Source organism: Ostreococcus tauri (assembly GCF_000214015.3).
Source record: "Ostreococcus tauri WGS project CAID00000000 data, contig chromosome 03, whole genome shotgun sequence".
In the NCBI taxonomy this organism is placed as follows: Eukaryota; Viridiplantae; Chlorophyta; class Mamiellophyceae; order Mamiellales; family Bathycoccaceae; genus Ostreococcus; species Ostreococcus tauri.
In genome coordinates, this window is record NC_014428.2 from 834,020 (window position 1) to 860,959 (window position 26,940).

Genomic DNA, 26,940 nt, shown 5'->3' on the forward strand with positions numbered 1-26,940 from the left:
CGGCGGCGCGCGCGCGCGCGCGCGACGGACGCGCGCGCGCATGCCGACGCCCGCGAACGATCGTCGACGGACGATCGATCGACGGAGCGTCCTGGACGCGCGCGCGCTCGCGCGATGGATCGATGGATTGACGACGGATGGGACGGCGGATGGAGACAAGTCGACGCGGCGGGCGCGGGCGGTGGTGCAGCGGTGCGTGCGAGCGGCGAGGGGCGGGGCGATGACGCTGGGAGAGGTGGACATGGACGATGGAACGCTCCCGCGAATCGTCGTGGAGCGTTTGAGGGATGGCACGAGTGGGTTTGAGTTGTACACGACGAGAGTGGCGCACGAGAGCGCGTCGAGCGACGGGTCGACGACGAAATTGATCGTCGAGTTGCAGGATGGACACAAGATAGAGGCGTGCGTGATGCGACACGCCAAGGGGCGGACGACGCTGTGCGTGAGCTCGCAGGTTGGGTGTAAGATGGGGTGCACGTTTTGCGCGACGGGGACGCTCGGAGAGCTCGGAAACTTGGCGTCGTTTGAGATATTGGAGCAGCTCGCGCACGCGAATCGAGTCGCGGCGGTGCGAAATGTGGTGTTCATGGGGATGGGAGAGCCGCTGAATAACTACGATTCGGTGATCGAGGCAATCGGGGTGATGACGGATGACAAGGCGTTCGCGCTGAGCGCGTCGAAGATCACCGTGAGCACCGTCGGGGTGATTCCGAGGATGCGCACGCTCACGCGAGACGCCCCAGGGACGTGCCTGGCGCTCAGTTTGCACGCCCCGACGCAGGAGTTGAGGCAGAAGATCGTGCCCACGGCGACGGCGTACAAATTAGACGACCTCATGCGAGTTTTAGAAGAGTATCTCGCGAGCGGGCCAAAGATGAAAACTATGATCGAGTACTGCGTCCTGGGCGGCGTGAACGACGACGAGACGTGCGCGGAAAAACTGGGCGAACTCTTTCGCGGTAAGGAGGAGAAGATCATCCTTAACCTCATTCCTCTGAATCCCACGGACACTCCGGCTGGCCACGTGCCGCCGACGCCCGAGGCGGTGAGAAAGATGATGGAGATTTTGATGAAGAAGTACGGTTTATTCGTGACGAGGAGGCACACCATGGGTGACGACATCGCGGGAGCGTGCGGGCAGCTGGCGCTGAAAACACCGGGCGATCCAGACATGGAGGACATGATGGCACCGCGAAGGACGACGTCGGCCGCCAAGGTGCGGAGAGCGCCGCCGCGGGAGGAGCGAACGTCGCCGACGCTAGTCGAGGCGTCGCAACCGTCTTCATCGTCGCGCGCGCAAAGAACAGAGTATGCACTCATCGGCGTCTCGGTTTTAAGCGCGGGTATGTTGGCGTACGCCCTGTACTCGCGGCGGCGATAGTAATTAGTAGCACATCGTGACGAAGGGATCGTGACGAAGCTAGTAGCACATCGTGACGAAGTTCTAATAATTCGCGTTGCAAATGCGCGCGCTACGAGTACTACGGACGCGAATTCAATGTAACAGTACATTTCTTGATGATAACGGGTAAAAGTACACTGCGTACACGTATCAACCCATGAGCATTTCTCTGTCCTCTTCGTTGCCGCCGGCGTCGATGACGTCGAGTGCGAATGTGTCTTTCGGGCAGTCTCTCGAACGAGTAGGGACAAAAGTCTTCCCTAAATTGTCCACGGACCACATTGATGCGTTTTCAAAGTGATTTCGCTCAGATGTACGCATATATTCGTTGCAGTTAACGTCTGGAATCCACGCAACCGTATCGTCAAACTTGGTCAGCGTGAGGAAATCAGATCGTACGCAGATCACTTCATCTTGCCTCGGAGGCTCCACTCCGGCGACGACGACGGCGCCAAGAGGGCGGTACTGCGGTGGTGCGATGGGCCACCAAACCGTAAAATTCGAATGATCGCGGTAAACGAGATCATAGCGCGCTGGTGGACTTAAGACGATGCAACCGCCACCGCTGCGCAGGACGACGCTCACTGGTTCTGATGGAGGTTCTTCCGCGTCACCAATGACATGTCCAAAAGCTACGTAACTCGACGACGGAGAGATTGGCGCCCAGAAGCCTTTTTGTCCCACTCGAACCACACACTTCCAGCTCGCACACGGGATAAAGGCGGGCAAACCATCTTCATCTTCAACGAGCTCTTCGTCTCCGGCTTCCAGGCGGACTAAACGACGACGCCTCATCACGTCCTGGATCATGTCTGCCAACAGCTGAGCCTGATCGGTCCCCGGCGTGGTCGGTATGATGCGGGTGATTCGGCGCTTTTCGAAAATTCGCTTCTTCCTGCTGTACTCTTTCAGGTGAAGAACCACATGTGCGGGCGCCTGCGTCTCCACATGAAGTAACTCTGACCAGGAGACGTGCCACTGGGCGAAGTACTTGTCTTCACGCGAGACTCGCGTCAGGGCGACCACGCGTTTGTCCGTGAGGACAACCATCATAGACTTCGCAGCTACTTCCATGCTGTCGAAATATTTATCTTGACTGTAGTACCCTTTACGTGTGAGGACCTCTTCAATGCCAACACCCAATTTACCTCGCTGAGCCGTGCGCAAAGCGTGCTGTGCGTGAGCTGTCCGATGGTTGAACGAACGTAAAATACCGTCCGCGTGTTGAGCTCTAGGTTCACGTACTCGTAATTGTGGCGTTGATGCATTAACGCCGAGCGTTGTCTTCACACCTTCGACGCCGACCGCGATGCCCTCCGCCGCGCGACCGACGGCCGCTAAACCACCGGCGACGGGTTGCGTCACCGCGCCAACTAAACCTTTGCCTACGCCCTTGACGAAACCGAACGCACCGCCTTTTTGCGCGCCTTCTAATGGCTTCCGAATGACCCCAGTGAGACCTCGGTAAACACCCTTTGCGAACATCTCCGTGCCAGTCGCCAAACCAGCTTGGATGGAATCCGCTTTCACAGAGTCGGGGCCGAGCTCTGCTTTGATTGAGCGAGAAAATTTGCTGTCAAGACTCAGCGCCGCGACTCCAGCCGAAGCTTGACCGAAGGCCTGTGATACGGAGTCTAGTACGTCGACGCCTGCGAGGAGCACAAGAGCTTGTCTCGCGACTTGCCGAGTGTAAGAGTCTGAAATCATCGTCCAGAAAGCGCCCTCCAGGATTCTCACATGGTCAACTCGAATCGGATTCAACTGCAGTTGACCGTCGTCAATGTTGACGAACGCCACACCGGAGAAAAATGTAGGTAACGCGTGCTTTGGCCTGGAGTAAAGCGCGGGTCGGAATCTTAGACGCAGAGAAATCGCGCTCACGTGGAAATTTCCAATTTGAATGGGCGCGTTGACAACCGCCAGTCTCTGATCGTCCTTCGTCGATTCTTCAGCTTCAAAAACTTTTAAGAAATCAATGAGTCGCCAAATCAGCGGTTCGTGCACCGCAAATTGGATATCAAGCGGTGTGAATTGCACGTCAACGAACGGATAGGCGCGAAGGCCCAGACTTGCAGATGTCTTTTGCACCATTTTCACTGAGAGGAAGGACATGGAGCGCATCTCGCCCAAAAGTCGCACCACGACCGGGAACATTGAGGATTGGTGCATATCATCAATCTGCAGGCTCTTTATTTCGAGTTTCATGTATTTAATCCCGGCGCCGACGTCCGAAAGATATTCCATGCCGACGTCGCGTGTCGTGGCATTGATAATCTCGCTCCTCAATGAGTCCACGAGCGAGAGGTTGCTTTCAGTGATGTGCAGGTTCATTCGTGACTGGGATGAAGCAGCGAACGAAGAAGCGCGCATAACTTTCGAAATTGTGGAACTTCCGTAAGACTTCACGCGAATTATGCGCATGCCTCTTCTCAAGCGTCGCGTGACGGGAAGGAAATTGAAATACACCGAATCGCCACCATCGATGTCAAGCTTTGTCGTTGTTTTCAATTCAATCTTCGGAACCGGCAAACCGGGTAAGACTTCGTCCTCCAGCAAAGCATCGCCACCGTCAAAGTTGTACAGTCGCTCAAACGAACCTTCGAGCGAGCCTTTATGAAGTACTCGAATGGCGAGTTGTCTCGCATCTTGCGGGCGAGACCAGGCAAAAGGCCTGGCAGACTGAGGTGGACAAATCCTCCACGGCTCGTCTTCTCTCGCCCCAGCCTGCCTAAATGCGATAATATCGACATCACTCGTGTTCTCGACCATTATGTTCGCTTGGAATCGATTCTCTACGGCTAGACTGACCTTTGAAACTCCAATACTCGCGACGTCGACATGCAAGCTCAGTAGCTGAAACTCATCCAGGTGCTCCGAGGTGAAAATGGGAATCTTCATTGAGTCCTTGATCGTCTTGATACCGTACAAGTTAATCGGCGCGGACCACTTGCAGTCCGGTAATTTGAATCGAACCGTACCATCGTCGTTCGCTGTTTGCATCTTTAGAGGAACCACAGTGTCGGTCGGTCTCAGGGTGAACGATGACGTTTCCCTCTGATCAGAGCTTGTAGCCATCAGAACGACACTCCCGGTTTGGTTCGTAATCGTGCATCGTGGTTCGATCAAAATGACCCGCGAACTGTACTGTGCGTACTCGCTATCTTGATTCATTCGAACTGCTAGAGAGTACAGCGATCCGTCCGGACAAGTCGCTCGTACGATGATGGTTCCACGCTGAATATCGCGCTCATCCATCGCCGGCGAGAGATACATTTTCGATCCAGGAGCGGTGTTCGCCACTCCCACCTCAAACATGGTGATTTTGTCGTCTTTGGGCGCCGCTTGGAGGGAGAATTCTCGTAACAGCTGCACGCCACGCGTGGACGTAGGAACGGAAGTTTGCAGAAATTTCACCTTAACTGCATGCGAATCATCTTCTTCCACTGTCGATACATCCACCGTTGAAGTTCTGATGACGAGGTCCACGCCAGATTTATTCACGATAATCAGAGGTGCAGCAAAAACTGTTTCACGTGCTGATTTGGACAGGAACCCAAAGTTGTTACGAACGTTAAGAACCGCCGTTCTGCCATCCACACTTCGTAACGTGATGCTCTCCGCGGTAGAGGACGCACCAGCGTTGCTCTCCGATGAAATGAAAGGAACATCAAAGTTATCCAACGCATTCAAGGCAGCGTCCAGAGTCCCAGTATTACGTAAGGCTTCAGCTGACATGGGCGAAACGGGTAGCAAAAAGTTGGCCGGAATCATTTCTTCATAGCCACCATCGAGCGCGACGCGTATGTAGTACGGCGTCTCTGGATTTACACTGTAGATCGGGAGAGAACCTCCTGGAGTGATGGTGGCGCTGCTGACTGCTTTCACGCTCAGCGGTGCGCCCGTGGTTCCTTGAAATACTGTTATCATCATCGTCCTTGGGCATTGATTCACAACAACGTGTGGTGCAACTACTGAGACTTTCCACTCCATGGCTTCTGGCCTGAGATTGTAGTAACCGTCCTCAAGCATCTCACAATCCTCGAACCCGGTAGCATCTGCGCCTAACTTTGCGCCGACCTCATCGGCTTCGACTTGGATACCAATAAATCGTATCGACCCCGTGGAATCTTTCGCGAAAGCAATTTCTGCACCTTCCATCGCATGAGCGATCATGCACGACCACGCTCGTCGATGTTCATCCTCATCCATTTCAGAACACCACGACGAAGGACCTTGCAATGTCAAGTATCGTAAAAACATTTCGGCTGGTGCATCTGGACCAATCACTGCGGGTATCAATCCAATAGATTCATTCGGCTTAACGATGACTCGTTGCCTGAGCGCGGCGTCGTCGGTCATTGAGAGTGACATAACTGTGTCCGTTATCGGTACGCGTTTTCGAATCCATCGACGCATTCGCACCATGGAAAGTGGACTTTGACGTTGCTCTGCGCGGAACGGGAACTTGAGATCTGGAAGGTTGATGGCGTAAACCCATCCCTCTGCGTCCGTATTTTCGCCGACGTGTACTTCCCATTGACCGTCCCACCGGAATCCCGATGGCAGCAGGCGGCAAGCGTACTCATCGATTGAATGCTTGCTGTCTCCTCCTTGTCCGTTGGACCACGCTTTGCGCTCCGTCGGGAGCAAGTGGTTCGATGAAAACCCAACCATAGGTATTCGTCTTTGATTCTCGTACACTTCTTCGTATATTCGTCGAGATTTTTTCGAGATCAAGCGACCGGGTGCATCGTCTGGGTGCATTCCTGCCGGGCAAACACAAACTTCCAGATCGTGAATGGTTTTGTTCGTAAAGGTAGCCACTGGTTTAAACGCACAAGCGCTCGGTCCCGAAGACTTCGCAATACAGCGTGAAATCTTACCGTCGTGAATTATTTGAGCGGCGTTTGTCGTTTGAGAGTCGATCGATTTCCACGGGCCATTAGGTTTGAACGCGATAGAGATGTCAGGGGCTTGATTGGCCGAATCGCCGTCATCTTGTGCGCGCTCGCGTTTACTATCTATGGTGTGGATCTCAACGCCCACGCGAACTTCGAATGCACCTTCGCCACATGCACGCGGGAGCCGCACGTTACCTTCGCCTATCAGCGCGTCTTTTGATCCGATGAGCAGTTCAGTGAGTGAGCGAAGCGTCATGGAGCGCGTCGCGAGCTTTGCCTTGACGGCTCCAACGGCATGCTCATCTACGATTGTCAACGTAACTAGCACATCCTCAGAGTAATCGCGCCAGTCTCTCTTGGAAGTATGTGATACTCGAGGTATCACGTGGAATGTCTCGTTCCAAGTGACCGATGTGGACGAATTTGCAAGCTTTGACATCTGTGCGCGCGTACGCACTTCCGTAGAACCAAGGTTCTCTTCTGGGAAACGAAATTCCAACCAAACGGCGACCTGGGACATCTCGTTCTCCGTAGAAACATCAGCTGAGACGCATTTGACTGTCATGTACCAATTTGCTCGCGCAGGCGCTCTTTCGCCGCTGTACGCAGACTTGGACAGATTTGCATCCGATGGCAACGTGTACAATGGTACTCGTTTGCTTTTTGTTTTCACCTCGCTCGATTCCCCCGGTTTGAGACAGATGACTTCAGACGAGCCAACGCGCAGGTAAATGTCTTGATCCACTAAAAGATTCTCGTACCGAATCGCATCTTCATCTGCGGCCCGCGGCTGTGAGCTCTTGCTAAAGTTCGCAGCGTCGCCAGCTTGTGACTTCGTCCATCTGAGCAACGACGTAACAAATCCGTGGGAAATTGTCACGTCAAGAGGCGAGACAGTCTTGACACTCACTGCGGTACCCGGCGGCGCGCTCTCATCGCCAGTTGCACTGAATGAAAATTTCAAGTGCGCATTGGTTGAGTCGACGACGGGTTCCCATGCATTGTGCGACGAATTGTAAGACGATACGGCGATGTTAAACATGGTGCTTCCATCCATGTGCGCCGATGTACCATTGACGACGAGCATCGTGTCGGACAAATTAGCGCAGACGAGTGGACACGAGTACGCCTCCTGCTCAAGAAGCACCAGACTCATTCGCGACATGGACATTCTAAGCGAGATACTTGGATCAATTCGCTTCTTTTTGTCCACTTGCGCCTTCAAGTAATCGACAACGGACAACCTTGGTCGATGCATCCGCGAAGGAGCAAACGATCCATTCGCGTAACTAAACAACCCCCAGCGCGGAAGATGCGCGAGTGGTGCGTCTGGATCTGACGACCACAAGGAGTACCTTGCGTATTTAGACGTCCAGATGGCATCCTCAACAAAAATGGCATCGAAAGTCACTTGACTTCGGTCGCTGCATGTCCCATCTCTCGAGACTTCTGTTGCTAAATCTTTTCGAATGCACGCACATTTCGTCAACTCCGGTGGATTCGAGTCGTCCGTAGTAACGACGACACCACACGAAACGTAACCGGGTGGATTGATCGGTTCCCAAATAGCACGCGACGAACGATCACTTGCGGGAAGTGTCCCCAAAAGCATGAATCCAGTTGGATGTGCCGTCGCGTCGCCGTTGCCTTCCACGATCAGTATGCCTGCAGCTGGAGGTTCAGGTCCGACAACGAGGCAATCACCGAGAGACACGTAGCCTTGAGGCGGCGCTGGTCTCCAAATCGATACACACCGGCTGCCAGCTCGCTCCGAGTCCACCCAAACTCGATGACAGTCATAGGTGGTCGTGATGGACAAGCTGCGGCCAGAGCCAAACTCGTCCATCGAATTACTGGTATCGAAATTCTTCACGGCGTGTGCAGACGGCGCAGTGAGCGGATAAGGCTCCGCCAATAACGGTGTTCGCAACTCCAACGGTATTGAAGGACCGGTGCCACCGTCTACGAACGCCTGGAACGTGCGAGATCCGTTGTTCACTTGTCTCAAGAAAGCGGATGATGTAACTTGAGAGAAACATGCCCCGAAGTTTGCACCTCGCGTCACCTCTGAACGTATACAGCGCATGATTTCGACTGCTGGTAAATCTTCACCTGTCGTAACGATACAGCCAAATGCGTAATATCCATCGGGTGGCACAGGGCGCCAAACCGTCGTGGTCGAGTTGCCGCCTTCAAATTTACAGACTTGATCGTACCACAACGGAGGCTTCGTCAAACCTTCAGCGTCCGTGAGTACCGTGACGGGATGAGACGGCGGTTTGCCGTCGAGAGTGACGCAGTCACCAAGAAGCACGAATCCACGTGGAGGTATTGGACGCCAGAAAGATGCTCGACCATCGTGTGCACCAACGCGGACAAACTGCGAGCACTCAAACGTTTGATTGTACAGACCGGTGGATTGAAGAGTAGCGTTGAATCCTTTGGAAAGCGTGAGAAGTCGTTCGATGGACTCCGCGTCCAGCTCAAAGTCGCAATTAGTGGTCCTCAGCATCACTTCCATGTCTTCTTGCTTTGCTTGGAAGCTCCCATCGATATCCATTGGTTTGAGTACGGCACTCGAGTCGACGATTGCTGACGCATTTGCCCACTCACTCACTGATACTTGGAAGTCCGAAAAAGCGAACGCACCCTCTTGATCTGTGCCCTCCGATGCGTACTTGAACTCTGCATCGGTTCGCACGCGAAGCATGTAATCGCTTACACCATGTGAAGCATCTAAAAAGACAACCTCAAGCCCGGGCATTAATGCCTTCATGTGAAAATCGTACGACGAACTTGGCTCAGCGGTGGACTGCTGCTGCGACCGTTCACGATTCTCCCGCACAATCACAATACCGTCGCTTTCTTCTACAAGCAGTTGAGAATCTGGTTCGAGATGCACGAAATCGCACAACTCCGTGCCTATGGGTATGATGATTCGAGCGTTGATCAGACGCAGCGTTCGTCCGGACCCTACGTAGATGAGTGGATCACTGGACACATGGAAAACCAATTCATGCCCTTGCATACATAGCTCTGATTCTACATGTCCTTCGGCAGAGTTGCAAAGGATGCGTTTGGACGCGCATAGCTCCACGTCTTCGGCAAGTTGAACTCGAGACTGCGTACCGAAGTACACGTCTTGTCTCAAACGTGCATTGACAAGACCCGAATCAGATGCATCTTCCGTCTCAGAAAAGAACTTGTAGATCGCCAAACCAAATTGAGGATTGTACATCATCCTACAAGACTGCAAAAGTGCGTTGCAATCGTACGATGTCGCGGTCTTCTTGAAATCAATTCGGAACAGTGTTTTTGACGTATCTGAGCCAAGACTTGACCCGAACGCTTGCTGAGCCGCAAGTGAAGTTCCAGCTCGCACATCCAGGAGCGCAAGGTTCGGACAAATCAACGACATTGATATTTCTTCACTCTTCTTCTTTTGATAGAAGAAGTGCATATTCGCAAGCTCGAATGCTGCCAGTGGCTTACTTCGGTGCCCACGCTCAGTCGCTGCAAACGTCGTTACTCTCAATTTATCAAAATTCAAAGATACGAGCATGTGCGGCGGCACCATTTTATCTCCTTCTGCAAGCTCGGCGGACGCAATTTCAGTGGTTTTGTACAGTGGCTGTGGTACTTCCACAACTTCGGAAAAGTTTTCACACGAAAGAGCATTCAGGAGGTGATACTCGGCATGGTTCAGTTCGATTTCTGTATCCGTCAAGAAGTTAACGATGACCTCGGAGGAGGGAATTTGACTGTGCGCATCCCAAAGCGGTCTACGAGCTAAAACATCAAAGGACGTACCACCAGGGCGAGGTAGCATCGATGTCGCCCGCTTGAAGCGCTCCCATGTGAACGCCTCGCAGTTAATGAATGAAACTTTCGTTGTGTCCAAGAGCACGGCTCCGAGATCCAGATGTGATCTACCACCACTCCATTCAAGTTCGTTGGTAATCTGCAAGGATTCAGCCTCCATGGAGAAAGCTTGATCGGATGAACTGCTTCGCGGAAAGACGATCTCGGGGCGCTTCATTTCGACGACGTACTTCATCGTGAATGGTCTCGGTTCGCCTCTTCGCAATAACTCTGCATTCCTCTCCATCTCTGGTAGCGCACTCACGGGGATCGCTGGAGGCAAGAAAAGGGAGGTGTAACCCAACATTCTCTGTATGAAAGAGTATAAAAAAATGACTCTAACGTTGTGGAATTTGACATGAATGTCGTATTCGTATCCAGGAAAGTCTGAAGAGAGATGATTGTGCATGCTCACGTTTATGAGAGTTTGACTCGTATTTGACGCGCCCGATGACTTCAAATCAAAAACGTTTCGATAAAAGTTATTTTCCGGCAAAAACTGGTTTCCGACGCGGAGATTACCAAATGACATGGAGATCTCGGTAACGTTGAGTCTTGAGCGCATGTCCATTTTCATATCCTCCATTGCGCAATCGAAAAGCGGTGTTAGAACTTTCTCATCGGCTTTTCTTTCTAGGTAAGAAGTCACGATGACAGATCGGAAACACAACACCGTTTGAGAAATGATTCGTTTGGACTCGCCGGCGATCAATGAATCTAGATTTGACGACTGAGATCTGCTCACTTCTGCTTTTGTCGCAGAGAACGCCGCCATGATAATTTGGAGTTCCTCTTTCAGTCGGTTCAACGACCCCACTGTTGGCCTGTTCACTGAAAAGATGACGCTATCTGTGTCCAGTCGAACGATCGAATCCGTATTTTTATACTCTGGCGCGTTCGGACTCAAAATCTTGCAATTTAATCGAATCTTGACGCCATTAGCCTCACGCGTGCTCATGAGACACATCTTTTCAGCCGAACTGCAAAGTTCATCTACAATGTCAATGGTAGAAAATTCCATGTCATATTCATGACTGTGTTCAGTCGATCGCGTATTGATGGTAGCGTTAGTCGCCATGAACGTTACGATCGGTACCTCCGTAGAATCCTTCAAGTTTCTGCTTAGTGCGCGTGCGACGCCACCGTGTTCTAAACCTTGACATGGAACGTCTGCTATTCCCATCGGTTGACCTGAGAGTTGGACGGAGATCTTCCCGAGCTCCATAACGAGGGAAGATTCGACGATAGTTTCGCTATGGGCCTCCTCTTTCGCAGAGCTGACTTCTATGTTCTCACCAGTGTCCACAACCGCTGGCTGCGTCGCTCTCGTTGCCAAAGAGACCTCATTCATGTCTGTCAGCCAGTTCTTCCACCGATCGAACTCTTGCGCGTCCTTGAAACGGAACAACCACGTGTTGTTCGCCTCCGCAGCGCGCGCCTTTGGCGTTTTAGCGTCGTGAATTGCCAGAACAGATGAGAATAACTGATCGTCGACCTGTACGCTAGGCGAACCTGGCGTTGCAGGACCTTCTCCGGCGTCCAGTACGCTCACACGAGAGTTGTAACCAATTCGCACAGTGTCGATGTAGCGATCCGAGTCTGGCTTTTCCAAAATGTACAAGTACGGTCCCTGAACGCAAAGAAATCTGTTTTTATACCCTCGCGATCCTCCTAACATGCCAACTTTCATCGCACGAGCGGCACCGCTCAGCAGTGCTCCGAACCACGGCTTGGGAGTGATGGACAACATGTCGTTTCCTGCATCGCCTCCAACGAGCGCTGCTGATGACTCCTTCGCGGTCGACGCGACTGCCATTGTCGCGTATAACCGGGCAAGCTTTGACGGAGACATGTACATGTTGAACGTATCCATTGTAATTTGCGCTTTTGAACGCGGTCCCGCATCCGGCGTCCAGCCGGCAGCCTTGATGGCGAATTTCATACTCGCATCACACGGAGCGATGAGGGTCTCGCAAACTTCACGCATCTTGGCGGCCGTCGTGCTTTTCCAGTCAAAGTCTGGTGGAGCTAGAAAAACACCCATATCTTTACTGACGACTGTGACCGTTTGATACGCCGGAGCTCCAGTTTTGGCGTGATACGTAACTGTTGGATCTCGAGGATCGGCGCACAGTGTGAAGTGACCGAAATCGATCATGGTCTGAAACAACACTCTTCCGCGTCGCGTCACTGGCACCCGTACCTTTGGCGCGTGGACGTCAAGAGTCACAGCAAAAACTTTCAGCGCAGCCGTCGTAGATTCCTTAGCCGCATCGAGCTGTATTATCGCCTCTTCTTCCAGTGAGGCCAAATTCGATTTCTCGAATTCTTCAGCGTTGAAAAAGTATCTCAGCTCAGCGATCAGTTTACCCTGCATAACCACGTAACAAGGCGCAAGCCTCACGTCGACCTTCGCATCTAGCTCGTGCTCCAAAGGATATGAATGATGCTGAACTTCGAGAGCGTACTTACGCAGCGTCGCGCCCATCCCGCTCGACAACACACACTCATCCTCGGTATCGCACGTCCAACCATCTATGCTGAAGGAAGCGGTCGATTTATTTTTATACGACTTGGACGTGATGCGTGTTCCTAGCATGGTAGATTTAATGACGATTCTCTCGTCTTTGCCATCCTTGGTGCGTTCCTTGAGATCCACTGTGAGTTTATTCAGTGTTCCTCTAAATTCCATGCCGAGCTCACGTGGATCAAAATCCTCTTCCTCGCCTCCAGCTATCAGCTCTTCCAACTTGTTCCAATCGTCACTGGACTTTTCAAGAAAGCCACTGGCGTTTTCGCGAAGACGCTTTGATGAAGATGACCACATCCACGACAGGTAGCCAGCTTTTCCTGATTCCTCCTTCTGCAGGGCGTCGAGCACGTCTTTCCTCGCTCTCTGCGCGATCGACGCCGGACGACCGCTGTTATCCATGATCTTCGTCTGGTTGTGCGCGATGCATCGCCACGCGAGAGCGACCTCGAAATCGAGCGTTCGTTCAATGTCCTCAATTCCTTGCAGAAAATCGGGATTGTACGCGCCTCCCTCCGTGACGTACATAGCGAGATACATGCGGCGTTTACGTCCGGCTTCTTTGATTGCGCTCCACTGGAACATACCCGAAACGTTCTTCTTTCTCGAAACGATGGCAGACACCGCGTACGCCCACCATGCGCGCGGATCCACGTTCACGCCTTCGCTCTCAGGACGGAGCTGGGCGTGCGGCAGACGCAGCCGATATTGGTTCACAACCTCCGCAAGGCGCACCATACTGTGATATTGCTCGCGACTCATTCCAACGTGCGCGTGCTCAAAGTTCAGCACGCACTTTTGTCTCGGTTCGTTCGCCTCGGTCTGCTCCCTCTTCGCTTTGCGATGGTAAAACAGTTCAATCGTCGCCGGGTGCAACATGTATTGCCGCAACTCCCTCGCGCGCTGCGCCTCGGGGCTCTTCCCGATCCCGAACAACGCTCGCCACGCCTCGGCGTCACGTATGTCTGGCGGTGTCCAATTCGGCGACTCTTTCCACATCTTCGCCTCGGTCCCCGCGTCCAGGTACCACGAGAAGTCTTCCAACGCCGCGCGTTTACTGATTCTCTCCAACGCTCCCCCTGTGGTGAACGTCGGGTTCCCCTCATCGTCGACCGTGATCGCACTCAAGCTTCCAACCATCATCCCGCACGCGAACGGATGTCCGGGTGTCGTAATCGTGTCCTCGTATCGCACGTGCACGTTGGTCACCTTGATTTGCAAATTCCCCAGCACCGTCGTCAGCGTCCGCCAGTACCACGAGTTCCCTCTCTTCTTCTCCTCCACCGCCGACTTAGACATCATTCCAAAGCGCGCTCGCAACCAATCCGCCTCACCCTCTCGCAGTTTCCTCCCTCGTTCGTTCTCCAGATCTTTCATTCGCGTCTCCGCCGCCGCTCTCGCCGCGCTCGCCGCCTCTCGTCCATCCCGACGACTCGCCAGCGCGCACACGCCGTCGATCTCCACTCGCACCGCCTCTTTCCCTAGATTCGTCCACGGCACGCGCACTCGTATCGACCGCGCGACGCCGGCGTCGACCACGATCGGTGCTCCCAGAAGTTCCAACGCGGATGCTTTGAGCTGCACGTCGTGCAGCTCGACGTCGCCCGCCCACGCGGACACGCGCACGCGCTCGGCGTCTATGCCCACGCAGTAGCGACCGAGCGCCGCGTTCAGGGCGTCCGCGAGCAGGGACTCGAACATCGCGCGCGCCGAGAGCGACGCGTTCGCGCGCGAGTGGCGTAACGGTTTCGCGACAGGGTGCGAGGACTGGAGAGTTTTTACAGGAGTTTGGGTTCGAACGAAGACGCGCGCGGCGGTTCGGTCGGCGACGACGGCCGCGGTGTGATTACAATAAATCTACGTCGACGATTGGTCGATGGAATCGAAGACGATGGATCATCTGTCGAGACCCATGTCGCGCTTGAGCTCGGCGAGCATGTCGTCGACGGTTTGAGACTTTACCGATTCGGCGCTCGCGCGCTTGGGTCCGGGTCCGGGTTCGGGTGGGTCCGAGGGAGGTTTTCCCTTACGCGCCGCGTTCTCCACCGCGGGCGCGGCGCTCTCGAGAAAATCGACGAATTCTTCGCCGATGTCGTACAGCTCTTCCCATAACGATTTGGGCGCCGCGTCTCGCGGACGCTTCGCCTCTCGCCTCTCTAAATCCTTCTCTAAATCGGCGAAGAACTCTGCGAACCCGTAGAACGGTTCCTCGTCCTTCGGTTTCACTCGTCGTCCATCGTACCCACCGTTCGATCGTCCGTTCGTCGCGCTGCGTCCGCTCGCGCTTCGTCCGCTCGTTCCGCTCGCGCGTTCGCGCGTCCGCGTCCCGTTTCCATCCATGAGCGTCTGGTACGCCTCCTTCACCTCGTTAAACCGCTTCGTCGCGTCGGGCGCCTTATTCACATCCGGGTGCAGCTCGAGCGCTTTCTTTCTGTACGCGCTCTTGATTTCCTTCGCGGTCGCGGTGCGAGAGACGCCGAGCAAGACGTACGGGTCGGTCGCGCTCGAAGCGAAAACGCGCGGTTTGCCGAGCGCCGCCGACGTCGTTCGAGCGCGCACGCGTCCACGACGACGGCACGCGTGGTCATCGATGACGCGATGCGTCGAGAACGCGACGCGCGCTCGCGTGAGGGACATGATGCGTCGCGCAGTGAGGACGCGACGCGGGACGCGCGCGCGAATCGAACGCCGCGTTCATCCGAGGTGAAAGATGCGCGCTGAAGTCACACGCACGCGCGACGAGTCTACTCACGCGTTCGGATCGCTCGCGCGAATGTCTCGCTCGGCGATCGCGATCGCCTCGGCGAGTTCGTCCTTCGAACACTTGGCGAAGAGCGACGCCGGGTACACCGCGCTCCCCCACTTCGGGTGCAGAACCACCTTGCAGCACCCGGAGTTGGTGGTTTGATAATTTAACAGCGTTACCAACGCGTCGACCTCGCCGTAGATGTGTTGGGACTCGCGATTGATCATCGATAATCCGCTGCACGGGTCGATGTAATCGCACCAGCGTCCGCGCTTCTTGAGTTCATCCGTCACCCTCTTCGCGAAGTCGATGAACCGTTCGAGGCAAAAATCCTTCTCCACGTCCACCTCGTCTCCCGTTCGCACCAGATCCATCTTCGTTCGCTGCGTCGTCGTAGCGTTTCGCGCGTCGTCAGTCGCGTTTCTACGCCCCTCGCCCGTCGATCGTTCGGTCCTCACGCGCGCACCTGACACGTCGGCACCACGAGCAGGCCATCAGCTCCAACGCCCGGGAACATCGCCTCCGCCTCCGCCTTGTGTCGCTTCGGGCACTCTGCGCGCGAGCGCGACGTGCGCGCGGCGTCAGTCGTTCGATTCCTCGTAACCGTCTCATCGTCGTCTCATCGCTCGCGCTTCGTCCGCGCGCGCTCGCGCTCGCGCGCGCCGTCGCACCGTGCGCCGAGTACTCCATCCCCCACACCGTGGTCGTCACCTCGATCGCGGGCGCCATCGCGGGGCGAGACGCGCGTTCGTTTTCGACCGAGCGTCGAGCACTGCGACGGGCGCCGTCACTTCGATGCGCGTCGACGGCGCGCGCGACGGCACGATCATGTTGCGCGCGATCGCGCGGAGGGTGGGCAGTGGGTCCAGGGCGTCGTGCTCGCGCGGCGGTTCGACGGCGTCCAGGATGCGAGCGGTGGGCGATCGCGATGTGATGTGTTTTGATTTTGAGAGACAGCCGTGGGGAAAAGGGCGCGCGCGCGCGCACGCGGCGTCGATCGCGTCGCGAGAGCGGGTGCGCGCGCACGCACGGGGTCACGCTGGATTAGCGCGCGCGAGCGAGGTGACGGCGAGAGAAATGGACGCGCGTGAGGGCGGATTCGATGTTGATTTTTGGTGGACGCAGATTCAAAACTTCAACGCGAGCGCGAAACCGTCGACGCGCGGGATGATCAAACGGCTCGATCGGAACGATCCGTTGGGCGTGGATCTAGGATTGAGAGGCGCGAGCACGCGTGGGGTAGTTCGCGAGGGATCGACGAAGCGTTTGACGCTGTATGATTACGCGTTGTTGGTGAAGCGGGCGCACCCGCGCAAGGTGAGTCTGATTCGCGTCGGGGAGTTCTACGAGTGCTTGGGGTACGACGCGGTGATGCTGGTGATGTACGCCGGGTTGAATCCGATGGGAATATCGGGCGTGCCAAAGGCTGGGTGTCCCGCGGTGAAGATTCAGGAGACGCTGGATCGGCTCACCAGTCGCGGGTTCTCGTGCGTCGTGTGCGAGGAGGCGCCGACGATGAACAAGTACGGACAACCGCCGCCGCCGAAGGATAGGTACATCGCGGCGATCGTGACCCCGGCAAGTCCAAACTACGTGAAAGGCGCGGCATCGATGGGGGAGGACGTGGATTTTGGCGACGGGGGCGCGCCTCCTGTTATCGGTCTAGCGAGTTCCGCTCTGGGATACACGGTCGTTCAAATCGAGCCCGATTTGCGACGAGTCAGCGTGCTTGAAGGATTGACCGCGGAGGCAGCCGCGGCAAAGCTCTCATCGGGAGGGATTGCGCCTCCGCTGTACAGGCACGAAAGTCTGGGAAGCGGTCACGCGCAGAGTGGTCGAAACGCCGCCGGGACGAGCGCGCCGAGTCGCCGCCTGCGATGGGAGGTGCAATCCATCTTGTCCGCCGCCGAAGGTGTGGACGCAGTGAAATATTCGGGCGATGTCGTGGATAAATTGTTAGATTTAGTGCGCCTCGACCACGGAATCAGCCCCAATCAGATGTTTACCCGCGTAAACGTCGAGAACAACGGTCGTCCGGCGCCACTGTCGCTGTCGACTGCGCAACAGCTCGGGATATTGCCCACGCGGTCAGTCCCTCCGCTGCTGACGCACCTTTTACCAGAGCGTTCCGTACCTGCGGCTTGCCGCTCGTATCTCCAGGAACTTCTGCTTCACCCACCGCCGCCGGAAACAGCTATGTCGATTCAGGAGGCATGCACTTTATTTATGAAAACAACCTCAGCGATGCCCCAACTGGAGGTTTTACCTCCGAGCAAAGTGGCAAAGTTATTGAGTCAGCGCGAGGCGAGTCATACGTTCTTCGCGGATCTGGCTTCGATGGCGCGAGGCGTGAGCGCTTTGCTCACGCATCAAGACGAGAACATGCGACGTGCCGGGGATCTGATGATCGATCCCACGTCTCTGAAGCTCGGTTCTAAGCTCACCGGCGACATCCTTGCGAAGTCATGCATTGAGGCGACGTCGATGATCGAAGCGGTGATTTCGGATGACGTACTTAACGGGGCGTTGATCTTGCGCGATAAGATAGACGACCGCGACGACGATGATGGCGATAGCGACGATCGTGACGACTCAGCGTTCATCATGGAGGGAACGGACCAACCGCTCAAACTCGAAAATATTCCAAACCGGTTCACGTTTGAAAATGAGCGATGGCGCGGTCGAGTTCGACAAGAACACATCTCCGAGGCGCTAGAAAAGGTTGAGAAGACGGCGCGTAAGCTTGAGAAGGTCGTGAAAGAAGACCTCATCCCGGTGATTGAAGAAGTCTCTGCCGAACGCAAGGGTAAGGCGAAGAAATGCGAATTGGAGTATGACATGCGAAACAACTCCTTGTGGGTTCGTCATATTCCGAAGAGCGTGAAAAGATGTGATTCGCTTATCCATCCTCGGGATCGATTTGGGAAGGAGGTCGCAGACAGATGGTCGACCGAGCGCGTCGAAGATGCCTTGGACGATTATCGTGTCGCAACGCAAAGGGCGGCAAAGGCGGTGTCCGATACACTTGCCAACCTTGCAGAGGATTTACAGGAACACATCTCATCGCTCGTCGGCGCGGCGACGCTTTCAACCGTGACGACGGCGATTTTGGCTCACGCGAGCAATGCGATTAACAAACGTTGGTCGTGCCCCACGCTTCTTCCTGAGGGTGACACCGCGAGTCCTCTAAGCGTTGAGGGTTTGGTACCGTTTTGGATGCGTATGGACGGCGCCGAGACGGTCCCTAACACGTTCGACTTAGAAGGATTGGTTTTACTTACGGGTCCAAACATGGCAGGCAAAAGCACGGTACTGCGATCGGTCGCGGCGCTCGCGCTACTCGCGCAGTGCGGACTTCACGTTCCAGCAATCTCTGCGCAGGTGCCTCGTTTAGACTCTCTCATCGTCCGCATGGCGAGCACGGACTCGCCGGTGGAGGGGTTGAGTTCGTTCGCGGTGGAAATGCTCGAAATAAAATCCATGCTCAGCTCGTGTTCGGCGAGGAGTTTAATCATGGTCGATGAACTCGGGAGAGGCACAGAGGCGTCGCATGGTACTGCGATAGGTGGTGCGGTCGTAGAAGCCTTGGATGAGTGCGGCGCTCGAGGCATCTTTGCGACGCATCTCCACGGGATTTTAGACTTGCCGCTTCGCGTATCGCCGTACACACAACGGGCGCGGATGGAGACGGCACACACAGAGGATGGAATTTTGCGACCAACGTGGCGAATGATACCGGGCGAGTGCCGAGAGTCATTGGCATTACAAACTGCACTCGACTGCGGTATACCGCGCTCTGTCGTCGCTCGGGCTAACGTGCTTCTCATGGAAGAGGCAAAGTTGCCGCTCATAGGATCGAGCATCGTCGCGTCCACCATGAGCGGTTTGACGAATGAAGACACCAATGCGCGAAATGGCGGTGACGTCAACGCGCTGAAGAGCATTCTCGCCGACGCCGCGACGAAGGCGTTCCAAATGGATGACGTCGATGTAATTTCTGTGGGTCCGAACGAGATGCCGCCGTTGAGTTCCGCCGGGCAGACGTGCGTCTACATCCTTCGCCGGGGCGACGGTTGGTGTTATTGCGGCGAGAGCGACCACTTGCCGACGCGACTCACGTCGCACAGACAGAGCACCGTGCGACTCATTGAGCTCGTCTACGTTGCCGTGCCGAAGGAAGCTGGTGGTAAGAGTGCCGCTCGCTCGCTCGAATCGCGAGTCATTCAAGCCTTGAATCTCGCGCGCGTGCCGCTCTGGAGCGATCAAGATGCTTCGCATAAGAATTTCGGCGCAGCTTCGTCGTCGGGGTAATTTATTACTGATATTCTGATGTCGTCAAAATGCGTGCTTTCTTTATCCTTACAGTCTCATTCCGTTGCCGATAACGAATCGCTCAATTCTCTTTTCCAAGGGAAACGTTGGTACAACCTTAAAGCCGGTGAATGTGATAAATTTTTCGTTGAGCCATTTACCGAAACGGCGAAATAGGTCACCTTTTCGATGACTCAGCAGTCTCTCGATTTCCGACCCGTCGCCTTGTTGATACTGAAGAAGAAAGGAGGCGCTTCCGTGCGACGCTGATGTTCGTTGTGTATCTCGCGTATCTTGTGTGTCTCGCGTCGGACTCTGCACCGCTCGAGTGGCCGCTCTGGCTACTTGCAACTTGTCAAATGACTTTGCAGCCAATAATACGTTCGTGGAGTCACGAAACTTGTCGCGAATCGACTCGGTGCGCGTCGCCAGGCTCGGGTCAACCATGGGTGCCCCGTCCGCCGATGGCGTGCTATCAGAGTCTCTCACCGCAGAATCGTCGCTCCCCTTGGAACCGAACAGTTCACCGTACGACGCAAATTTTCGCGTCACTTCGTCTCGAGAGCCGATCGTGTCCGCGCGCGACGCCATCTTCGCTCGCTCGGACACCGCCGAACTCCAAGGTGCAGACTTGGGATTCAGCGCCTTCGCTCCCGACCAACTCTGTACCGCGGGCGACGCGCTCTCGCCGATGACCCCGCTCTCTTCCAACGTCACCGGGACATCCTTAAACTTTATCTCCGTACTCGCCGTCTTCGTCGTCGTCCGCGTCGCGTTCCTCGCGCCCAGCGTCACGAATTCATATTCAGCCGCCGTCCGCGAGGGTTCGAACCGTTCACGCGTGACCCCTAAATTCGTCACCTCCTTCCTCCCGTCGTCGCTCGGCGCCTTCACCCGCGACATCACCTCCTTCGTCGTCGTCGTCGTCGTCACCGCGCCCGCGTATCCGTATCGCCGTCTCGCCCGTTCGAGCGACATTTCTTTCGAATCATTCGTAGAATCCACCGGTGTCACCCCCTCCGTGCGTTCGACTCGATTCCGTCGCCCTCGCCGCGCGCCGCGGCCGATGTCGTAGCTCAGCACATCGCTCACGTCTTCGAACCGTCGTTTCGACGCCTCGCTCGACCGCGAGTCCGTCGCGCTCGTTCGAATCGTCGCCATCGTCGACGCGCGGTGACGATCGCGATCGCCGCCCGCGCGATCGCGACCGGTCCTTTTTCAAAGGCACCGCGCGCGTCCACCGGTCGCGTCACCTTTCGACCGATCGCGGTACCTTTGAACATCCCACCGGTCGACGATCGTGGACACCGCGGCGCGGCGCGCGCGCGTTCGCGGCGTCGCGCGATGCCGTGCGATGCCCTGCGCGAGGTGCTCGACGCCGGGGCGTCGACGGGGCGCGCGCGCGGCGTCGCGGCGACGTGGTGGGCGGCGTTGACGGAAGCGCACGACGAGGAGACGCTGCGAACGGTGGACGAGACGTGCGCGCGCGCGCTGGGAGGGGAAACGAGCGATGGCGACGACGTCGAGGCGTGCGCGGAGTCGGTGTGGGCGTGCGCGTTCGTGTTGGGGTCGGAGACGTGGGCGGAGGTGGGGCGGACGCGCGAGGCGGTGCGCGAGGCGAGGCGGCGGAGACGCGGCGCGGGCGACGACGGAGAGGTCGACGACGGCGAAACGGTCGAGGTGGAGACGGAGCGCGCGGTGGAGGTTGACGGTGGACGATGTGTTCGAGTTGGAAGGACGAAAGAGTCGAGTTTGCACGCGAGCGTTTCGGGCGCGCTGCGGCGCGAACGGGACGCGCGGATGAAGGAGTTAGAGACGCGGAGGCGACCGACGGACGAGAACGTCGTTCGTTCGTGCGTGATCGCAGCGTTCGTGGACGCGTTCGAAGACGAGGATGCGTTGGAGTACGTCGCCGGGATCGTCGCCTCCGACGTTGAGGAGGTGGAAGGTTCTTTCGAGGACGCGCTCGGCGCCGTAATCGACGCATACGATTTGAGCGTGCGCGTCGAAGACGTGTGTGCGCGACTGCGCGCGGCTTTGGACGAGCGAGCCTCGGTGGAGATTCGACGAACGGTGGCCGTGACGTCGAGCGGAGAAGACGGCGTGCGACGACTCGCGAGCGTGGTGAAAATTGGTGGCGACGTGTCTAGGCGTCAAAATCGCGATAGCTCAGACGCCGCGGCCAGTCTCGTCGGTGGAAGTGGCTTTTGGGAGCAAGAGCAACGGAAGAAACAACTCGAGGAAGAGGAACGCATGTCCGCGGTGGCTCAGGCGAATATCGATGCTGTGGAATTGAAGCGGCGAAAGCGCGAAGAAAAAGCCGCCAAGGCTCGACTCAAGGCGCGCGAGGCGCAGTTGGAGGAAGAGATTCGAAACATGGAGCAACTCGCGATCGACGCCGCGTACTCAAAGGGAGCGTCGAGTAAACTCGGTTCGCGGGATATCAGCGTCGCCGAGTTCAGCATGCCGCATCCGCGCGGTGGCGATGATTTGCTTGAAGGGACTTCGCTCAGCCTCACGCACGGTCGACGGTACGGTTTGGTGGGGCGCAACGGATGCGGGAAGAGCACGTTGCTTCGACTACTCGCGCGAAAGCGCGTCCCAGGTGTGCCGGCGGATCTAAGGATCATGTACGTTGCGCAGGACTCCAGCGACGATTTGTCCATGTGCGACTCAACAGCGATCGAAGTTTTGGTAAAGTCAGATACGCGCAGAGAAATCTTAACAAAGCAGCTCAAAGACTTACAAGAACACGACGAGGCTTCGGTGGATTTGGCGATCGAGAAGCGAATTCGTAATATTTGCGAAGAACTCAAAGCCATCGGTGCCACGGACGCTGAAGAGCGCGCGCGGAGAATTCTTCGCGGATTACAATTTGACGCAAAGCAAATGCATCGTCCGGTGAACGCGCTCTCTGGCGGATGGCGCATGCGCGTGTCACTCGCTCGTGCGCTCTTCGTCAATCCAGACTGCCTGTTACTCGACGAACCGACCAATCACTTGGATTTGGAGGCGTGCCTCTGGCTCGAGCAGTACCTTTGTGGCGCTTTCGACGGTCGAACGCTCGTCGTTGTCTCGCACGACCGCTCGTTTCTGGACACCGTGTGTACAGACGTCATATGCATAATGAATAAAAAGGTCACGGCGTACGCGGGAAGTTACTCCACTTACGAAGCCGTGCGCGATGAACAAAATGCACGTCAGCAAAAACTGTTTGAAGAGCAGCAGGCGAAGAAGAAGCAAATGCAAAAGTTTGTCGACAAGCATCTGCACAAAGGGACTTCGAGCATGTTTGACGACGGGAATGCGAAGAAGGCAAAGGAGATGGCAAAGAAGATGGAACGAATGGGAGCGCTCGGTAACGACGGCAAAAAGTGGAAGCTGTCCTACGATGGTGCGCAGAAAGAGCTCACAGCGCCCGAGATTGAAACCGGACAGTTCCGTTTCACGTTTCCCGATCCCGGGATGCCGCTAGGACCGAACGAGTGCGTGCAGTTTCGCGACGTCCGTTTCGAATACGACGGAGAAGACGCGAAGACGCTATTCTCTGGACTCTCAATGCCCTTCGATCTCACCACTCGCATCGCTTTGGTCGGTCGAAACGGCGCTGGTAAGTCTACGTTGATGAAGCTCATCACTGGCGCGCTCGAGCCGACATCCGGGAACGTCTTTCGAAGCGGTAAGCTTCGAGTGGCCTACGTCACGCAGCATCACGTCGATCAGCTGGATTTATCCATGACAGCGCTGGAGTACGCTCTGCACATCGGTGGTCACACTCGACCGTCGCCCGAGCACGAGCAAGACGCGCGTCGCCGACTTGGGAGACTGGGCATTTCAGGGTCTCTGCAGACACAAACCATCGCGTCGCTCTCCGGCGGTCAACGCTCGCGCGTCGCCTGGGCCGTCGCGAGCTGGGAGGACCCGCATCTCCTCCTCCTCGACGAACCAACGAATCACTTGGATTATGAGTCCGTGAACGCCCTCGCCGAGGCCGTGAACGCCTTCCCCGGCGGCGTCGTCTTCGTCTCCCACGACGAGTACTTCATCAAATGTATCGAAAAGTGCGAGACCTTGGAGGTCACCGGCGACGCCGATCCGGGCGTCATTCGTCACGCCGACGACTTCGACGCGTACAAGCGCAAGGCTATCCGCGCCCTCAGACGCTGGACGTAGCACTAACAGGACGTAGCACTAGGTTTAGATGACGATAGCGTAGACATTCTTTCCCGCGCTCCCTCCGTCCACGCGTCGACGCCCTTTGCAGGTTTTAGGGCGTTGGCACGATCGCGCGCGCAGTCCACCGCACCTCGCGCCGCGCCCCCCCCGACGTCGCGCGCGACGTCACGTGCGATGTCCGGTCCATCGTCCGACGAGCTCGTGGTCAGGGATGGCTACTTCTTCGGTCGCTCGTGCGCGTGCGCGCCGCCGACGCCCTGGTGGCGTCCAGAAACGAAATGCGCATCCGACGACGAAACGCTCCGCCGTGGACCGCGTTTGCTGAACACGTTCACGAAGACCAAGGTCCCGTTCGTCCCACTGAGTGGGAACAGCGTGGGGTGGTACATCTGCGGACCGACGGTGTACGACAGCGCGCACGTGGGACACGCGAGGAATTACGTGAATTTCGACGTGTTGAGACGCGTCATGTCGGAGTACTTTGGGTACGACGTGCGATTCGTGATGAACGTGACGGACATCGACGATAAGATTATAATGCGTGCGCATACCAGGAGGGCGCAGGATGTCGTTGAGAGCGCGAGACGATTGGGCGCGAAGGCGAGCGCTGAGACGATTGCCGCGGCGGCGGAGACGGAGACGCTCCTGGCGGAGGGCGGGAAGCCGCTGGGTAAGTTGGACGAACTCACGCGTGGGCTGGTGGAGCGCGTCAGAGTGGACGCGAAGGGAGCGCTCGCGAGCGATGACGCGTGCGCGAGGGATTGGAAGATTCAGGATGGGTACCTGGAGCTCGCGCGCGAGTTTGAGGCAGAGTTCATGGAGGACATGAAATCGCTCGGCATCGCGCGACCGGACGCGCTCACCAGGGTCTCGGAGTACGTGGACAAGGTCATATTGTACATCCAGGTGATTATCAACAAGGGTTTTGCGTACGAGTCCAACAATAGCGTGTACTTTGACGTCAAGGCATTTGAGGAGGCGGAGAATCACAAGTACGGTAAGCTCAATAAGAATGCGATGGCGAACGTCGAGGAGGCGATGGACGGCGAAGGCGCGCTAGCCGCTGAAAAGAGCGAGAAGAGGAGCGAATTCGACTTTGTTCTCTGGAAGGCGAGCAAGTCGGGTGAGCCTTCATGGAGCTCGCCTTGGGGCATGGGCCGACCGGGTTGGCACATAGAGTGCTCCGCCATGTGCAGCGATGTCCTCGGCAAATCAGTCGATATCAACGGCGGCGGGATCGATTTGAATTTTCCCCACCACGAGAATCAGCTCGCGCAATCAGAAGCTCACTACGACATCGAACAGTGGGTGAACTTTTTCATTCACACCGGTCACTTGCACATCGACGGATTGAAGATGAGCAAGAGTCTGAAAAACTTCATCACCATTCGTGCCGCGTTGAAGATGTATTCCGCGCGTCAGATTCGGTTTTTGTTCCTTCTCAACCAGTGGTGTGATCCGATGGAGCTCACCCCGGTGGCCGCCGCCGACGGTTCCGGCGTCACCGGCTTCAAGCAGATGGAGATGGCGCTGAACATTGAGAAACAATTCACGGAGTTCTTCCACTCCGTGAAGGGCTCTCTTCGTGAATCGGGTAGCTACGTCGTCCAAAAGGATCAAATGTGGGATGGACACGAGCGTAATCTTAGCGATGCTCTGGACACCGCGCAAGCCGCCGTACACGAGGCGTTGATGGATAACATCAACACTCCGAATACGCTTCTGGCTTTGCAAGATCTCGTGAAGGCGACGAACCAATACCTCTCGATGACGTTAACAGACACTCGTCCCCTCCTCGTTGAGCGTGTGGCCAAGTACGTGACGAAAATTTTGAGCTGCTTGGGCGTGTGTTTGGACGTGGAATCGATCGGATTCCCCGAATCCACCGAGGGCTCGTCCGAGGGCCGCGAACAAGTGCTCTCGCCGTTCCTCGATTTGATCACCAAATTCCGCGACGATATTCGCAAGCTCGCGCAGGATGGGGCCTCGAAGCAAGACATTCTCGCCGCATGCGACGCTGTGCGCGATGTCTCTCTTCCCGAACTCGGCGTCAAGGTCGACGACAGAGAAGGAGGTGCGCTTTGGAAGCTGTATGACGCAGAGGAGTTGAAGAAGGAGATAGCTCGAGAGCGCGAGGCCAAGGAGGAGAAGGAGCGCGCCAAGGCTGCGGCCAAGGACGAGGCTGCGCGAAAAGCCGCAGAGAAAGAAGCCAAGGCGAAGGTTCCTCCGAGCGAGATGTTCAAGACGTTCGAAGAGTATGCCGGCTTGTACTCTAAGTTTGGTGACGACGGAGTCCCGACCCACGACGCCGAAGGAGAGCCGTTGCAAAAGAGCGCCCTGAAGAAGCTCGCCAAGGCGCGAGGCATGCAAGAAAAGGCGCACGACCAATACCTCGCCAAACAAGGCATTGAAAAACTGTCTGTGTGATCACACGAACCCACCAGCCCGAACGCGACCTTCCATTATTTTGTGATGTTGACAAGCATAACAATTCTGCAAACATGTTTCTTTCGATCAATTACAACGACGAGATGCGGCCAAGGCGGCTGAAATGTGGTTCGCCAACGATTTGTTTTCGAGTGGCGAAAAGAAGACCACCGCGTCGACGGCGGCTGATTTAGATAGCGACGACGACGAAGAGGAGCCACCGAAAGCAAAACCCATAACGAACAAAAAGAAGAAGGCGGCGAAGACCAAGGCGGCGGTTGAAGACGCCGAAGAGGAAAACTTTGACGATCTTCGCGCCAAGGCAAAGGCGACCAAGGCTAAGGAGGAAGCCAAGACGAAAAAGAGCAAGGTCGCCAAGGGATCTGTCAAGCGAGACGATACGTACGACGACGTCTCCGACGATGAGCGTCCTCTTAAAGGGAAATCTGGCGCGGACGATCTGGAGGTTGTCCCCGAAGATGCGCCCGATTCGGGGAGCGACTCTGACGGGAGCAAGTACGGTTACGATTCCGAAGTCGACGAGCTTTCTGACGACACTCGCGCCCGGATCTTGGCTCTCGGGAAG

General features: G+C 56.2%; 9 protein-coding genes across 9 annotated transcripts; 5 read left to right on the forward strand and 4 right to left on the reverse strand.

The window, feature by feature from the left end:
- Positions 1 to 220: 220 nt before the first annotated feature.
- Positions 221 to 1,381, forward strand: OT_ostta03g05080 (Radical SAM; the record flags this gene model as incomplete). The annotated part of the gene is made up of 1 exon (XM_022984902.1): positions 221 to 1,381. One exon carries the CDS (start codon positions 221 to 223, stop codon positions 1,379 to 1,381), a length of 1,161 nt encoding a protein of 386 aa, XP_022838622.1.
- A 171-nt stretch (positions 1,382 to 1,552) lies between these two features.
- On the reverse strand, positions 1,553 to 14,395 carry OT_ostta03g05090 (Vacuolar protein sorting-associated protein 13A N-terminal domain; the record flags this gene model as incomplete). Its single annotated transcript, XM_022984903.1, has 1 exon — positions 1,553 to 14,395. One exon carries the CDS (start codon positions 14,393 to 14,395, stop codon positions 1,553 to 1,555), a length of 12,843 nt encoding a protein of 4,280 aa, XP_022838623.1.
- A 195-nt stretch (positions 14,396 to 14,590) lies between these two features.
- OT_ostta03g05100 (DnaJ domain) lies at positions 14,591 to 15,331 on the reverse strand (the record flags this gene model as incomplete). Its single annotated transcript, XM_022984904.1, has 1 exon — positions 14,591 to 15,331. The coding sequence occupies one exon, from the start codon at positions 15,329 to 15,331 to the stop codon at positions 14,591 to 14,593; it is 741 nt and encodes a 246-aa protein (XP_022838624.1).
- A 111-nt stretch (positions 15,332 to 15,442) lies between these two features.
- On the reverse strand, positions 15,443 to 16,169 carry OT_ostta03g05110 (Methylmalonic aciduria and homocystinuria type D protein; the record flags this gene model as incomplete). Its single annotated transcript, XM_022984905.1, has 3 exons — positions 15,443 to 15,823; positions 15,907 to 15,992; positions 16,112 to 16,169. 3 exons carry the CDS (start codon positions 16,167 to 16,169, stop codon positions 15,443 to 15,445), a joined length of 525 nt encoding a protein of 174 aa, XP_022838625.1.
- A 348-nt stretch (positions 16,170 to 16,517) lies between these two features.
- OT_ostta03g05120 (DNA mismatch repair protein MutS-like,N-terminal) lies at positions 16,518 to 19,751 on the forward strand (the record flags this gene model as incomplete). Its single annotated transcript, XM_003078356.1, has 1 exon — positions 16,518 to 19,751. One exon carries the CDS (start codon positions 16,518 to 16,520, stop codon positions 19,749 to 19,751), a length of 3,234 nt encoding a protein of 1,077 aa, XP_003078404.1.
- Positions 19,752 to 19,799: 48 nt separating this feature from the next.
- OT_ostta03g05130 (unnamed product) lies at positions 19,800 to 20,912 on the reverse strand (the record flags this gene model as incomplete). Its single annotated transcript, XM_022984906.1, has 1 exon — positions 19,800 to 20,912. The coding sequence occupies one exon, from the start codon at positions 20,910 to 20,912 to the stop codon at positions 19,800 to 19,802; it is 1,113 nt and encodes a 370-aa protein (XP_022838626.1).
- Positions 20,913 to 21,095: 183 nt separating this feature from the next.
- Positions 21,096 to 23,924, forward strand: OT_ostta03g05140 (ABC transporter, conserved site; the record flags this gene model as incomplete). Its single annotated transcript, XM_022984907.1, has 1 exon — positions 21,096 to 23,924. One exon carries the CDS (start codon positions 21,096 to 21,098, stop codon positions 23,922 to 23,924), a length of 2,829 nt encoding a protein of 942 aa, XP_022838627.1.
- A 177-nt stretch (positions 23,925 to 24,101) lies between these two features.
- On the forward strand, positions 24,102 to 26,354 carry OT_ostta03g05145 (Aminoacyl-tRNA synthetase, class 1a,anticodon-binding; the record flags this gene model as incomplete). Its single annotated transcript, XM_022984908.1, has 1 exon — positions 24,102 to 26,354. The coding sequence occupies one exon, from the start codon at positions 24,102 to 24,104 to the stop codon at positions 26,352 to 26,354; it is 2,253 nt and encodes a 750-aa protein (XP_022838628.1).
- Positions 26,355 to 26,478: 124 nt separating this feature from the next.
- On the forward strand, positions 26,479 to 26,940 carry OT_ostta03g05150 (unnamed product; the record flags this gene model as incomplete). Its single annotated transcript, XM_003078371.2, has 1 exon — positions 26,479 to 26,940. A coding segment is annotated over one exon (462 nt), but the record flags the coding sequence as incomplete, so codon positions are not given.